Genomic DNA, 16,058 nt, shown 5'->3' on the forward strand with positions numbered 1-16,058 from the left:
TAAAAAAAAATACTAAGCAGACTTACCAAACACATGCGTATAAACGCGAAAGTTGGTTTTGAATCACATTCAGATGTAACAACAATAACGTTAACGTTAGCTGTTTGTTTGTTATGTCTCGTTCCTTTCAACTTTTATTAATCGAAAACATAAGCTTCTCTGACACAGGTAAGCATGCACACGGTTTAAAGATTATCACCACGAGTTGATCATACAGTGGTACGTGGTAACCATCACGTAAATATTTACCAAACCCCAACTGTCATATCCAGCGACTATTCTACATCCATAGCAACAGCACACTGCCGTGACTACTTCCGGTTGTGCGCCCGGAATACGTCACATTCACGTGACTGTATGTTAGTTTCTGGAAGCAAGCGTTCAGGTTATCGTCACATCATCATAACTGTATGTTTTAGACACTTTAGTAAATGTTTTGACAGACTTAAGTAAAATACCATTGGCATGAAACAGCACTTTTTCTTTTGAAATAATTCATTCTAATTATTATTATTATTATTCATATTTTAGCAAGGGCGTAGATTTGGTTTGAACATTGGGGGGGTTGAACGTTGTATGCTGCCCGTTATTTTTTTAAAAATAATTGTTTTTGGATTCAAAAGTATTGTTATTGGATAATCTATTTCTTCCTATCTATCTATCTATCTATCTATCTATCTATCTATCTATCTATCTGGCAACATGCTTTAACTGATTACAACATATACAAATATGAAAGAGACAACATTTAGACATTTATTTTAAGATTTTTACATTCCACCTTAATGCATTTTAATTTTTTTTAAGGGAAACACATCTTTAAAACATTAAAGGCATTAATGTATAGCCTAACTTTACAAAGCTGCTATTTTTCTATACTGTTTCCTATTTTATTTTATTGATTGAATGGCATCTTCTTTACCTGATCACCTGCTCCTCCTCTCCCTCTGCTGACTTTTCTACCCTGCAGCTATATTTACCTCGAATCTGATTATACACCTCATAACGTTATGAAATTTGTGTATAATCATCATTCATAAAATTCTAACATAGTAGATTATCAAAAGAAAGAAATTAAGTATTGAAACCGCCAGTAGGCGGCAGTGTCTCACTGTTTTAATGAGTTAGCCACTTAAATCGTTAATTCATCCAATTCGTTCAAAAGTCAGATTAATTTAGTAAGAAAACAAACACCGATATGAATACTTTTGTCGTTGATAACTACAGACACTATTTAAAATATATACTAGCAAAACAGACAGCTGCTTTGGTAACTTGTTATACTGATAGTTATAGCTAAATACATTGCAATGGATTTAGCTAAAATATATGTGGTATGTACTAACTATTACACAATATTCTCATACCTCATTCTCAGTACATGCTTTATTTTTTTTGCATCCCTCTCTGACCAGCAGTTAAATATAGTCCGCTGTGCAGCGCTTCTCTTCATTTTTGGCGTTAACATTAACCGTGTGCTCTCCCATTCAAACACCACTCGCTTGTTTTGGTGAAAGTGCGACTCATTGGTTGGGCGTTACCAATCGGTTCAATGGAGGGGGAGTATTTTTTGTCTGATTTATTATGACATACTCATATTTGATTAGGAACAAAATAATTTTTACAAAATAAATGAATTCTATTTTTCATATTATATTTTTCATTTGATCTACTGTGATTTTCATGTTGAAATATTGGGGGGGTTGTAACTGATGGATTTGAACTACCCCCCCTTAAACTACGCCACTGTATTTTAGTATATTTTAGTAATATACTGAGCATCAACTAAACTATTGGTTACTATTTTGTGATACCTTTAAATTGGAATGCTGAAACTATTCAAAAAAACATTGTTAGCTGTAAAGAGAGATTGTGAATCATTGAATAGATATTGTTAAATGACTGTTGTCATGTGTTACAATTATAAATGGAATGCATTTAAAAAAAAGAATACATCATTGTGGAGATAAATGTAGCCTCTTGATGAAAGGAGCTTGTCACATGTTTAATTCCAGGTAGAGCTGACCTAGAAACTGAGAAGTTAATGACATCACAATCCTTCCCTATTAGTACAGTGTCCTTGAGCCATTTACTGGGAGGAAACATCCCTGTCCTGTAACATACTGTAAATCATGAAACAAAAGCATCTGGGTAGAAAATGTCCAATTAACTAAATTTTCATATTACCAAGTTCACTAAATCACTTTATGTATGTATGCATTCATTTAGAATTGTACTTTGATAATGCAAATGAAAATAACATAAGATGATTTTAGTAGACGACAGAATGTGTAATTTCTAAGATATTACATTTTCAACTATATAGTTGTTTTAACATAATTACATTACAGTTTAAAACAATTATAACCAGACATGCTACTTTACTATGTTTTTACTAAAACTCCTAAGTGGACTTTTTATTTTTTTATTTTTAGGTACTATGCTTTTGATGATTTCTCTGTTCAAGAGGGCCTCTGCTGGTTCCAAAGCTTGAAAAATATCACTTTTACATTTATTCATTTAAGAGGCACTTTTATCCAAGTGACTTTCAATTGAGGAATACAACAAGCATTCATCTCAAGGAGGCAATAACACGAGAAGTGTTAAATCCAAAGTTTCAAACATCATCTAGTAAGCTACAAAACAGAGATATCAAGAAATATACGTTTTTTTTAAAGACTCGATCATGACCCTGTCAGTTTACAAGAAGTGTCTATTTTCATATAATTTCTTAAGTTCTGACAAATAGTTACGTTCTGAATTTTAAAAAAAAATGTATTCATATAAGTCCATGACCAACATTACCAAATTGTTAGAATATTGCAATAATGTTAGATATTTGATCCCTTGAAGCAGCTTAACCAACATACTCTTTAAAATTCAAACTGCAATTAACTCTCACTGAATCCAGTTGCCCTGCTGCAGGAGCTCTGTTTCCGGAACCGAACAATGTACAGGAATCCCTGAGCTAGACGCATCCAAAGCCGTATCTACTGTATAATACTGTAAATACTGTATTTCATTAACTGATCTAATGTTCTAGTGTTAATAAACCAACATATTGAAGTAATATCTGTTTTTTTTACCATTGTAATGCACTAATAACCACCAAAGCTCATCACTAACAGCTCTTCCACAAGCTAAGAAGAGATATATATAGAAGGTGCACAGTGTCATTCACATGACCACTAAACACCATCATGGTAACCCACATGGTACTGAAATAATGCAATAAACATTAATTTAACAACTTTAGATGAAAGATAAAACCCTAATGTACACAACTGATAAGACAAAACTAAGAAGAAACATAGTTATTTCAATGAAAAAACATAAAATATGAAGTGTCATTCAGGGAATTCTGGGAGTGTCAATTTACAGTTTTTCACCTTAAATTCAACAATGACTTTTTCTTTTTCACTTCCAAAAACTGTAATTTTAACGTTATTTTCTGTGGAATTACATTAAATGTCATTACAGTTATTCACCGTATATAGTATGGAAACTTACTGATGACCAATTAAAAGGTTTTTACTGTAGCATTTTTACAGTCTTTTTACTGTTAAGATCGCAATCATTTTTTTTACTATTCTGCACCTCTCCCCTATTGTCTTACATGTGGTTGTTCACCCCTCCCTCTCATTTATCCGAAACTGTGGCATATTTCCATTCCCACTCCAGCAACCCCCCTCTCACCCCAGGCCCTGGTTAACACCCCACATTGTTATGTCCTCGTGCTAGCAATTGTGCTGGAGAGCAGGGCGGAAGGATGTGACTAAACACCATGGCTTAAAGTAGAGAAAAAGCTTTTGTCACTCTTTTCGTTAGTTTTGTGTGTGTCCCATGTAGTCTCATCTCAGCAGTGGGAAGACCTCATCTAGAGATACATTTCAACGTTTAATATGCTTTGCGTTTGTATCTTCAGTGTGTTGTATGAGTATGGTTAAGCTTTAGATATTAGAAACAGATGTGAGAGGGGAACTCAGTCACTATCCAGGATACAGTACAGATTTTTACGGTAAGGGAAGAGGGGAGGGGTGAAGAAGGGAGGGGAGGAGAGCAGGAGATGGGGGAAGACATCACTGCCTCCCCAACCACCGCAATCGCCAAAGGAAACACTGTAATCTCAAGGAACATCTCAAAGATTTGCTCAGGAATCACCACGAAGTAGCCTCGCGGGCAGCCACCATTCATTTCAGCGTCGTTGATTCGGATTAAAACCGACCAATCGCATGTAGCACTAGTATAACCGGCCTGTCCTACATTCCGACTCTTATTTATTTGTTTAATTATTTATTATATTTACAACGCGTTTCGTGGCGAACGCTCGCGATCGGATGTTTTGCCTATTTAGATTTTACATTAAATAGCACCGTGATTATTTACCGGACTTGTACTGGAATGGGTAAAAGAATAAGGGCAGAGAGAGACGGAAATTGTGATCCCTGAAAAATACAGAAGAGATGCTCCACGGGGATTATTTTAAACCTCCGTGTTGACCTCTCATCCAAGCAGCCCGAGGAGCAGAAACAAACACGATGTGCTTCAGTGATTCCCAGAAGCCAAATACTGAGAAATGAATGCTGCCAATTACGATTTAAAGCACGGAGGAGAGAGGTAGGCCTTTTTAATGTGTTACAACCAGGAGGTGTTTGATATTTTAATCATTAAACATGACAAATCCAGTTGCATATAATAATTGTCCATCCCGCCTTATTATAGGTTATAAATAGCGGAGCAAAGAGGAAATGGAGCGTTTTCTTCGTGCCTGGATGAGGAATGCTGCAATCCATTTACAGTGATAGACATCTCACATGCCTCATAAGAATTAGTTTATGGTTTACCCGCTGTTATAGCAAGTGACGGTGAATTTGTGTACAGTTATGGGGAGCGACAGTGAAATACTGAACCGGGAGTTGTCAAAGCTATCTGAAGAAGACTTGCTGGCTTGTTCTAAGGAAGAGCTGGTGAGTCGACTCCGCAGAGAAGAATCAGAAAAGATGTCCGCTCTCATACAGCGCGGTCGATTAATCAAGGAGGTCAATAAACAACTGCAGGGACATCTGCTTGAAATCAGGGAACTCAAAGTCATCAACCAGACGCTGCAAGAGGAGAACCAGGAACTTCGGGATTTGTGCTGCTTTCTGGACGACGACCGTCTGAAAGTGAAGAAGCTCGCTCGTGAGTGGCAACTATTCGGCCATCACGCTGCTAAAGTGATGCGCGAGGACCTCGGCGGATACCTCAAGAAGCTCGCCGACCTGGAGCGGATGCAGGACGGTCTGGTGAAGGAGAACCTCGATCTGAAGGAACTTTGTTTGGTGCTCGAGGAAGAGTGCGTGAGCAGAAGTGATTCCAGCCCGGGTGGCTCCACGGATCTCAACATACCCTGTATGGTGGCCCGGGACGTGGGTGACGGGAGCTCCAGCACCGGGAGTGTTGGCAGTCCAGACCAGATGCACTTGGTGTGTTCACCAGATGACTGAAGGAGAGGAGCAGAGCCATATTACTTTAACCTTCTCTCTTGATGCTGAGACATACTTCTTATGTCTACTAAAGACAAAGTAGTTTACATTTCCCGACAAAGACATCTCAGCTATTTAGGTGGAAATAGACTCTAGCTAGTTTACTCATGGCCTTTTGATGCCATAAATACAGTTTCTCTATATTTCATTGATTAACATTTTATAGTTGGCAGACCTTTAACACTTGAGTAAAATTATTGGGTGCCAGGCAAAACAGAATTATTTTTAATCTTTTGAAGTGACAGCCTTTCCTTTTAAAACAGTCCTCCTGCTGGGAAATCCAGCTTAAAGGTTACAGTTCAAACTGAAATGAAAGGTTTGTCATAATTTACACCCCTTGATGTCGTTCCAAACCTGTATGCTTTCTGCTGTGGAGCACAAAATGAGATATTTTGAAGAATTATTATTTAGAATAAGTGTTTTTATATCCATACATTAAAAGTCAGTGCTTTCCAAAACAAAGTTGGACTCCATTGACTTTTAACCTCTGAATCAGTGTTTTGCAAACGGGTTCGTTGACCCGTTTTTTTGCGTTAACCCAAGGAGTTTGTTATTGGATGAAAAGCTTGTAACATTAAAATAAAATAAAAATAAATAACACCTACTGACAAAGATGAAATATTTTATTTGCTTACCTGCATGTCATGCTGACCAATAACTGGTATTAGAGAACCTTGAACATCATGAGAATTAACTGTTAAATTATTCAAATATTAACTAAGGGGGTATTTCAAGTATTTTAGGTTAAAGTTGTTCAGCTGACAAAAATAAATCAATTGGGGAATCGCAAGTATGAGGCATTTTTCAGAATATCTTCTGTGTTCTGCAGATGAAAGTCACCCAGGTTTGCAACAAATGTGAATGAATCATTTTGATTTACTTCCTTTTTAAGCTGGTAGCTTTGTTTTTGGAACATGCTGGCTGGATTCTACCTGGTCTAAGTTAGTCGAAAACTATTTTGAGGAATAGTTTAATTTTAAGATGATAGGAGCAACTGGTCTAAGATGGCCTTCCAGCTTGAGCTCTCTAGAAACCATCCACCATGTTCCAAAAGCTGCAGATTTTCCAGCAGGCCTATTTATTGTATTAGTAGCATTATCTGAATGTATGATTTTCCAATTGTTGCAGGAATGCTTCCTCTCATCTCTTGTAGGGGTTGTAGATAGGGGCAAAAATTTAATTTTGGGGTTGACATTTTCAACAACATTGAGAGAAACTAACCATACTGCTAACTTGTACCAGGTTTACTGTGCACTGATCTGTTCACGAGCTGATGTTTCTCCTGCGATGCACTATGACAAGACTGCAATGAATCTTGAATCTTTAGAGATTCACATTTTTACTGATTAGAGCCATATACTATAAAGTGGTCTGTTTAAGATCATTACAAAAAGCACTGAACATTTTTCAGCAATGGAGAGGAAATGGAAGTATCAATAGATTGTGCAAAGCGAAGCCTCCATTGTAAGCAGATCAGATTTTTTGTGACGTAATATGGCTGTATCATGGAGGCCCAAGAATGATTCACTGGACATGCACGTCACTAGACCACTTTTCTACAGTATTAGATAGTTTTTTCCTGTTTAGTTTGAGCTGGACAGTATAATTCACTAGATGTAGTGACTTGTGCTCCACTAGACAATGTTGCTGTGCTCTGCACTGAATCCAAAATTAACTTTATTTTGAATTAATCCCACTTTAACTACACAACTGTACTGTACAAAGCTTTCCATGTTCAGTTGTTGCTTTGACTAGATTTAATTAATACACACTGATTTGACACTGTTTGAAGGAAAAAACATTGACATGTAGTTTAAAAATGATTGTGCTAGATATTTGTCATTATTTTGTTGTATTTGCTGCATACTACAAGACCCTCCTACAAAGGATTGTTTTCTTGTAAATGTTTTTAATCAAGAAATATGATCAGTATTAATTCAATGACTGAAGTTTCATTGCTACAAAACCCAGCTCTCTGATTGGTTAGTATTCGCTTTGATTACTCATTGTGAGTGAGATGGCTTTAAATACACTTGACTGACACACCATGTTCTGTTCTTGTCTTTTCTCCTCATATTTTCACTCTGCATGAAAGAATTTTCACTAAATTGCATATTTTTGCTCTGTTTGGGCCTCTGAATAAAAGTCCTTGATTATGAGCCACATATTCTCTTATATCATGCTACGGTATATGCAATAAAACCCTGATGTAAAACATATGATGCTTAATATCAACAAGATATTAACAAGAGGGAACAGTATTCAAGTGCTGTACTAGCCTCTGTCTAGTTTAGAATAGAATAGAATAGAATAGAATAGGTAGTGCTAGTATTAATTGGTCAGGTGTTGATTAAAAATATGTGTCTTTGAGAGGTTTTGTTTTTTGAAAATAGCTAAAGACTCAGCTGCTTGAATTGAGATAGGCCTGTTGTTCCACCAGCTGGGAACAGTCCAGGAAAAGGTCTGTGAGAGTGATATTGTGCCTCTTTGGGCGTCGTACACTTGCAGAATTCTGGATCAGCTGCAATGTTTCAGAGAACATTCAGAAAAAACGTTATCATAACATCATGATTTTTCTGACAATAATTTCATATGTCAGGCTTTGCAGGGATAAAGTATATATTATAGCTCGCAAAAGACTGTATAACATAAATTTGATATGATTTGATATGATATAGGACGTTATTGTAAGTCTGAAATTTTTCTTGCATTACAGTATCTATGTGTACAACAATCAACCTCCTTTATGCAACAACATGCACTTCAACCACACAAGAACAAAACACATTATACATTATACTCCCTTAAATATTACATTATACCTTACCCTTCTACTACACTTATACAACTATGTTCACAATACTCTTGACTTTTTATTCAACTCTAGGATTGCCTGATGCACAAAAGAATGTTTGAGCCTAACTGTTAAATCTTGGGACTCATACCTTCGGTTTCATGGTAATAATTCAAACTTATTATGCAGGACATGATTAGGATCAGAAACTAAATTATTAGCCAGTCTTAACAAAATGTCCCAGTCTTGATGAGTCATGCTGTAGCTCAGGCCCTAATTTATTGATGTTTCACCGGTTTATTTTTGGCTTGCTGTTTACACAGCCAGAACAGTGGCATCTGACTGGCATACAGAGGTCCTTTCAGCAAAACATGTGCTCGCTGGTTCATTCAGCTCAAACTCTCTCTTCATTTTCTCATTAGTCATATGTTCTCATGTCCTCTCTAAGTGAGCGATAACAGAGGGCACAGTGTGGAGGAAATAGGGTCATCGTGTTTATTTATTTAGCTCTCTTTATATTCAAAATGGTGTGGTTTCTTTTAACTTGCATGCTCTTTCACTTTATCACTTTTGTTCCTCGTTAACTGTTTTCCAGGTATTTTCCCAGTGATTTTCCATCTTTTTGTAACCATATTCTATGAAGTAATAATGATCTTTTCAGACATATTATCACATGCTTGTCATACTCACCTTGTGAGTTTTTCCCACGAACACAGACAGATGACCAAAGAGATGTTTATCCTGAGCAGAACTTTATTTGTTTTCATTTGTTGTACAACAATTAAAGATCAAAACTGTTAGAGGAAGCTGTTTAACAACTGGTTTCAGTTCTGAGGCAAATGAGTTTGTGACTCATTAAACATTTTTGTCATCAGGACATCCTAGGAGGAAACTGTGTACTCAAACCCTTGTTTCCTCCCTCTGTACCCCTGTGAGCTTTGAGAGACTCTTTTTCTATTATATTACTTGCTAAACATTTACTTCATTGCCATATTATTTATCTATGTGCCCCCTACAATAAGCCACAAACAGAGTCTCTTAAGGGGGCTACATGTCAGCTTCAACTTACATGTTTCATACAGTATAGAATTCAATAGAAGTCCACATTTTAAGGCACTCTAGTATGTTACAGATCAGCTCAGGGTCATAACATTGTTTTGTATTCCCAATAGCAGCACATAATTTCAGTAATTGTTTTAATAGATGTAAAATAGCATGCAACATTTCTCCTTATTAAAGGAACCAATGTCAAATCACTAAAAAATATCTTGTTTTCAAAAATACATAGAAATCTATATGTGGTCAAGCAATAGTAGAGTCTAACATAGTGTACTCAGTACAGTATAAATTATATAGAATTAACTTCTACTGGCCTGTGAATCACACACCTTTGCACTTGTAGAGGAAACATCCTGTATAGTAACAGTTGAAGTGTTTCATGAAGTTAAAATATCATTTTTGTAACCAGCGTAACAGTGAACTGTCATCGAAGTGCACATTCTCAGTGTTGGGTTGTGGTGTTGCAGACATTGTATGTAAAGAACCAGGTTTAGGCTGCATCCCTTCAGTTTCTTTAAAACTAGCTTATTCAGCATACACTGTAACTATAACGCAGCATTTCTTAAACCAAGATTAAACATAAAATAACAAAACATTACATTAAATCCACAAACGTGCATAGCAAGACAGTACAATCGTTACGTTAAAAATCCAAATCCACATTTCAATTGAGACCTTAACATTTCTAAAACTGGTAACATAATAATAAATAACGTAATAGACAGCTTTAAAAATTGCTTTCCTGAAGTAACTGATATTCCTTCCTGAAAGGCATACTGATGATAGATCTACACTGTGCTCTCAAACCCCCAAAGCAACCTCTAAACCTTTTGCTAGCAGGCCAGTTTTTAACTGCTACAGTACCGTCACCAATATACTAGATATGTAGTTGAAGTAAATTATTATAAATCAATAATACTATTATTAATGCCACTACAGTAAAATGTTACGGCTTAAAAGTCAGTCAGTTTTCTTTTCAGTGTTATATACATATGTGCTGTAAAAATATAAGTCTACTTCGTATGTAGGATGGTCAGATTTTTGGTCTGCAATACACATCCTTAAAAGTGAAGTGTGCAATTTGTCACTAACGCCGCCAAATGAAATGCAAAAATACCTTTTCCTGTACACTTACACCATATGTTATTAATTGAACGAACAGGTCAAACAGACCTCCAAATTCACGCTCTAGGTTTGTTGAGTATTACTAATCAGCCAACGAATGGCATAGTTGGGTCTCCTTACTATATTGAGGTTACACACATCACCTTTAACTCATGCTTCTCTATTCTTATAGTGCATTTAAGTTACTTGATAACTGCCATGAATAAAGGTAAACAGAATACACAGGTAAAAGCATATATGCTTGTATGTAGTAGTAAGGACACTTTTGGAATCACTTTTCCCTCCAGCAGATGAGAAATTAAAGGGTGAGGATGGTTGGTGAATTGAGAGAGTGATCTGACTGATCTCCACTGCTGCTGCTGCGGCGATGAGCGACGCCACACGGCTGAGGGTTATGAGAAGGCTGGCTGCTACTATGAGAGCTGGTGAGATTGAGAGCTTGGGATGAAGTCACAGAGCGGGTATCCTGTGAAGAAGAGGGGTAGCTGAAGACCAGGCTGGCAGCAAAAGGGGTTAGAGATGGAGTGGAGATGAGGACAGGAGTATGGAGAGACTCTGATTCAAGAGGTGCGCTGGTAACAGAGGAGGAGGATGAAGCTGGAGGTGGGATGGTAATTTTGTGCTTCGGTCTATTAGGCTTGGCGTGAATCTTTGATTCTCTGGAGGGTCCAGGAAGATCAGGGTCCACAGACTCAATCTTGATTCCACTCAGTGTCGGTATGTCACTGTTGGAGTCAGACTCAGAGTCTGAGTCCGAGTCCTGGACTTTGCAGATGGGTCTGTGGGCTTGAAACACCAACTCAAGTCTCTCTTTTTGCTTCTGAAGCTCAGCGATCTCCTTCTGCAGACTAGATTTTTCATCCTCTAGCTGGTCAGTTTCCTGTGAAAAGAAAGACTTCAAATGTTCAATTCGTGGATAACAAAGAATGCAAAGACATTTAGACTGAAAGGAAACTTAACAAAAATTTACAAAATGAACTTACACTTTGCAATGTGTCAGTCAGTTCACGTCGACGATTCCTGCACTTCGCAGCAGCCATTTTATTACGTTCCCTTCTAATTCTACGCCGCTCAAGTTCCTCATGGGATAACTAGAGTGAGAAAGTAAAGCAAATATAATATAATATAATATAATATAATATAATATAATATAATATAATATAATATAATATAATATAATATAATATAATATATAATATATAATATATAATATATAATATATAATATATAATATAATATAATATAATATAATATATTCATGCAGTAGTTTGACACTATATATATCTGTAATAAAATATTTTAAAAAGTACAAAAAAAAATAATAATAATCAATAAAATAAAAAATATTGAATTACAAAATGATTAAAACCCTATGTCTAATTTCAACAATCTGAACCTAATTGGTCAATTCAATGTTTATAGTTGATAAACATGTGAAAATACTGCCATCTAGGGGATGAGATTCTTAACTTTATTTCAAATTCACTGACTACTTTGAGGCAATGTTGCAATTTTCATCTCTGTAATTACTCTATTTCGAATCCGATAATATATTGTGTTAATTCATTTCACGCTGTCTTTCTTTTGTGGGCATTATATTCAGTTTCCTGACCTTATATTGATGACTCACCTGCAACCACCCTAGTGACTCAAGTATGAGTCATTAAGTTTTACTCCAGTGAATCACATGATATCCTATTTCCGGTCTCAATATTTCACTATCATCCTGCTATACTCAAGACTTGGATGCAAGAGTCAGGCAGGAATTCATGAGTTAATATTGAATATATTAATATAAATTTACTCTAGGGTAGATGCTATGCTATAAGATCATAACATGTATGTGAGAGTCTCACATTCAAAATTAATGTATACAGGTTAACACATTAATTTATAAGCCCAAATGAGATTCACACCCTGTATGTATCAGCAATCATGTTCACGCATACCCCCAGGTCACACACTTCCGACTCACAACAGGATATTACACATCCTGGGTCTAGCACACTTTGATTTTGGTCATGTGTGAATAACACACATGGCTGGTTTTGGTTTTGGCTAAGACCACCGGCAAAAATGGACAGGATGACAGGTGAACACAGTGACAAAGCATGCTGTCTCTGTCTCGCATCATGACTCATCACGGCCTCATCATGTAGACAGGCTGACAGTTATTCAACTGGACTCACATGTTCATCATTTCTGCTTCTTGTTGAGCTGCCAACAGCTGTAGCTGGTCTAATAACACCTGGCCGGGACATGTGTGATTGGGAAAGTTGAGGAGTCATAAATGGTATTCTTGGTGGCAGTGAGTAAGATGGTGCCCTGGATGGTCCCGGGGCGCCTAGAACAGAGGGCTGAAGCATCCATTGAAGGTCCTGGTTTGAAGTTATGGCATTGAGACTGGGCACAAACTGACTGGATCCTGCCACAGAATATTTCTGCTACAAAGTACAAGAGACAGAGACAATATATCATAAGTTACCAAGGCAGTGGCATTAGATATTGAGGGAGGAGGATTTATTATATCTTATCATGACTCAAAAACCCATTGTGTTTGCAGAAACACCCAGATATAAACACCAACTTGAATCATTAAATCTTTTATTATTATCATTATTCCTTTATTATTGTCTGCTCTGACCAAATATTTATTTGGTCAATAATCCTAAACAGGGGTCCCTAAATGTGCTCAGGGGGTCCACAGAGAAGTACATTTAAAACACAGGTTTTTACATAGGTGTTACATTAAGTTTCTAAATAAATAATGCTATGTTAAGACAAGTCAGAATATGAATTACAACTCATTTCTAAATAAATTATAATGTTAAGCATTTTAAGCATAGTGATATGTTAAAGTTCATATTTAAAGGCTGTTAACTGTCACCCGGCCCCTCGGTGGGCCGCCTACGTTTACTTCACTATATTACAACTAAATCCTAATCTAATCTAGACAAACTATATATTGTTAGAAAGGTCTAAGACTCCTAAATATATATTTATATATTTACATATATTTTTGTAAAAAATTATGTCGGAAAAGTTATAGATTAATTTATGGGAAGAGTGCACCTTAAAAAACCTACATCATATCAGGAGTTCTGAGCTTGTCAAAAAAAAGTCTTCTTTGTTGCCTTTTTCTATATCACACTTTAGAAATCATCAGAAATTATAGATCACTTGAAAACTTAAAATCTCATTCATCCTTTGAAAACCCATTTTAAAATCAAACATTGAATTACCATAAAAATCGTACATCAAAATCATGTTACAAAATGTTTTCAAAAATTTAGGTTTGGATCATGCACTTTCAAGTCTATGTTAAAAAATGTAAGTGACAGTTAACAGGTTGAAGTTATAAAGTGTTACTTTTTTGTCTTAAATGAACAATAGAAAATGATACAGTAACTCATTCATTATTCATAGTTGGTGAAATGTTAATTGAAATTATAAAAATCTTAAATTCTACGAAGAGTGTAACATATGAGCTCACTAGATCAGAGATAGAGACGCTTACCTGTTGTTGTTGAGTTGTAGCAGCGGTTGTAGCGACAGTCGCGGAGCTCGAGCCTGATCCAGAGCTGTTATCTGGTAAGGTCCGATCGTTTCCTCTGCCCAGGTTTCCGTAGTTGTACATGTATGCCGGTGGCTCTTCAGTAATCCAAAGGAAACTGTTGATTAAATTTCTGAACTCTGTGTCGCTGCCTACTTTTCTCAGGTATGCTTTCCCAAAAAGGTTCCTCCTACTTATATCACTGACAGTTCACGCGAAATTCCAAAGCAAGTTAAAAATCCACCTTGTTGCGGGAAAACGGTAGAATCCACCACGATACGTCTGGGGGAGTCTAGAAGTGTCTGTCAACGTTTAAAAGTTCATATTGCTGACAGAGCTAGACTAAATGTAAAAATACGCTTTATGATATGTATAATACAGTTCTGTTTTCTGCCAGACTGGTGGTTCCGAGTGTTCACCAGAATTTAAATAAGTCCTCAAGAACGGTACATCTTTCGCCCCTCCCATCTTACGGGAAATGGTGCTGCCTGTCTATTGAATGACGTTTAGTCACATGTAAGATTACGTATATGACCATAAATGGGTTTTTCCGGAACTCCTTCTGTTTGAGATGTCGCGCTCTCTCACAAGAAAGAGCATTCTAAATTGAAACTTGAGCTTTTTACAGCAGTTTTCGTTATTATGTGGCCTTCGGAAAGTATACAGGTCATTGTTTTTCTGTAATAAAACGCGGGTTTATGTTAACACTTAGTTAGCAGTGTGTATTAAATAAGAGTGGCGGGTCTTCCACAAGTCAAGTCGTGTGTTCACTGAGGTTTCAGTGGAGAGACCACATTAAAGCACCAGGCATTGAATGAATGCAATGGATGGATGAAGTGTCATGAAACAATTTTCACTGTATTTAGCTGAATCATCCCTCCAGCAGTAAATGGGAAAATTATTCCGTTAAATGGTGTCAGGCAGTGAAATCTTGATTCATGACTTTCCTTCTCGTTTTGAAAACCACAAACTGTTGGGCAGTTTACTGTAGACCTGCAATCTGGTGTATTTTGAGTACAAATATTTTACAATCACAGAGAAGACACTTGAAGCAAGTTTGTGCTTTTTAGGTAAATTGTTCTCAGCCCAGTTTCCATTTACAGTGTTCAAACCAGTGTCAGGAAAATATTTTAGTAGTAAGGGGTAGTATTGGCCCTCTAAAAATGATTTAAGGGACATGTTTTATTTCATGAGAGTACTTTTTACCTAATCATACAGGAACACATATATAGTTCATACATCTTAAATTATAAGAAGAATTTTAAATCTGAACTATTATGAACGTTATCTATAAAACAACATCATCAACAACTACACCACAATTATTACAAGGAACATTTTAATGTCTTTTTAGGTCTTTTTTTTTTTTACATTTACTGGAAGTTTTGACCTATAGTCAAGCTCTTACCCTTATAATACTTAATTGCTGTAATTACAGAGCAAATTTATATAAAATGTATCTTTTGTGGGTCGAACAAATAAAATTAATAACATGAAAACCCAGCAACATACTTTTTTTTTGTGATTTTTTTATTTTGCTATTTTTCTTGTGTTTATTACTGTTCAAATACAGTCACTCTTGTTTGTCACCACTATTCAGGATCTGCTCCTTTTCAGCATCATGACTCATCTTCTTTCTTTTCTTTTTTTTAACAAAAGAAGGACATAAATGATCATAAATGTAACTAGTGAATTGTTTGGTCTATATTACAATAATAAACTGGGGTGACTCGACTTCATAACACAACTAAAACAGTGACTCATGAAAGAGAAAACTCTAGAGGTTATGTTTTACACATAATTCCAAAACTTTAATGTCATCTATGGTCTTTTTTTATTACATTTAATGGAATTTTTGACCTAGTCAAGCTCTTACCCTGGTCACTCTGACATCATTTAATTGCTGAATTACAGAGCAAATTTTGTGTAAAATATGTTTATTTTGTAGGTCAGTCAAACAAAATTAATAACATAAAAACACAAAAACATTTATTATTTTTTT

General features: G+C 36.0%; 2 protein-coding genes across 2 annotated transcripts; one reads left to right on the forward strand and one right to left on the reverse strand.

The window, feature by feature from the left end:
- Window positions 1–3,826: 3,826 nt before the first annotated feature.
- LOC132113569 (coiled-coil domain-containing protein 85B) lies at window positions 3,827–7,573 on the forward strand. The gene is made up of 2 exons (XM_059521401.1): window positions 3,827–4,617; window positions 4,723–7,573. The coding sequence occupies exon 2, from the start codon at window positions 4,884–4,886 to the stop codon at window positions 5,484–5,486; it is 603 nt and encodes a 200-aa protein (XP_059377384.1). The 5' UTR covers window positions 3,827–4,617; window positions 4,723–4,883; the 3' UTR covers window positions 5,487–7,573.
- A 2,900-nt stretch (window positions 7,574–10,473) lies between these two features.
- LOC132113570 (fos-related antigen 1-like) lies at window positions 10,474–14,465 on the reverse strand. Its single transcript, XM_059521402.1, has 4 exons — window positions 14,021–14,465; window positions 12,693–12,947; window positions 11,487–11,594; window positions 10,474–11,383 (listed from the first exon to the last, which is right to left on the reverse strand). Exons 1-4 carry the CDS (start codon window positions 14,138–14,140, stop codon window positions 10,802–10,804), a joined length of 1,065 nt encoding a protein of 354 aa, XP_059377385.1. The 5' UTR covers window positions 14,141–14,465; the 3' UTR covers window positions 10,474–10,801.
- Between the last annotated feature and the right edge of the window lie 1,593 nt (window positions 14,466–16,058).

The sequence above is a fragment of the Carassius carassius genome, chromosome 33 (assembly GCF_963082965.1).
Source record: "Carassius carassius chromosome 33, fCarCar2.1, whole genome shotgun sequence".
Lineage (NCBI taxonomy): Eukaryota > Metazoa > Chordata > Actinopteri > Cypriniformes > Cyprinidae > Carassius > Carassius carassius.

Coding starts and splice junctions, on each gene's coding strand:
- LOC132113569 (XM_059521401.1), top strand. CDS start 4,884: ATGGGGAGCGACAGTGAAATACTGAACCGGGAGTTGTCAAAGCTATCT.
- LOC132113570 (XM_059521402.1), bottom strand. CDS start 14,140: ATGTACAACTACGGAAACCTGGGCAGAGGAAACGATCGGACCTTACCA. Junction 12,948..14,020: donor CTACAACTCAACAACAACAG/GTAAGCGTCTCT, acceptor TGTACTTTGTAG/CAGAAATATTCTGTGGCAGG. Junction 11,384..11,486: donor TGACTGACACATTGCAAAGT/GTAAGTTCATTT, acceptor TTCTTTTCACAG/GAAACTGACCAGCTAGAGGA.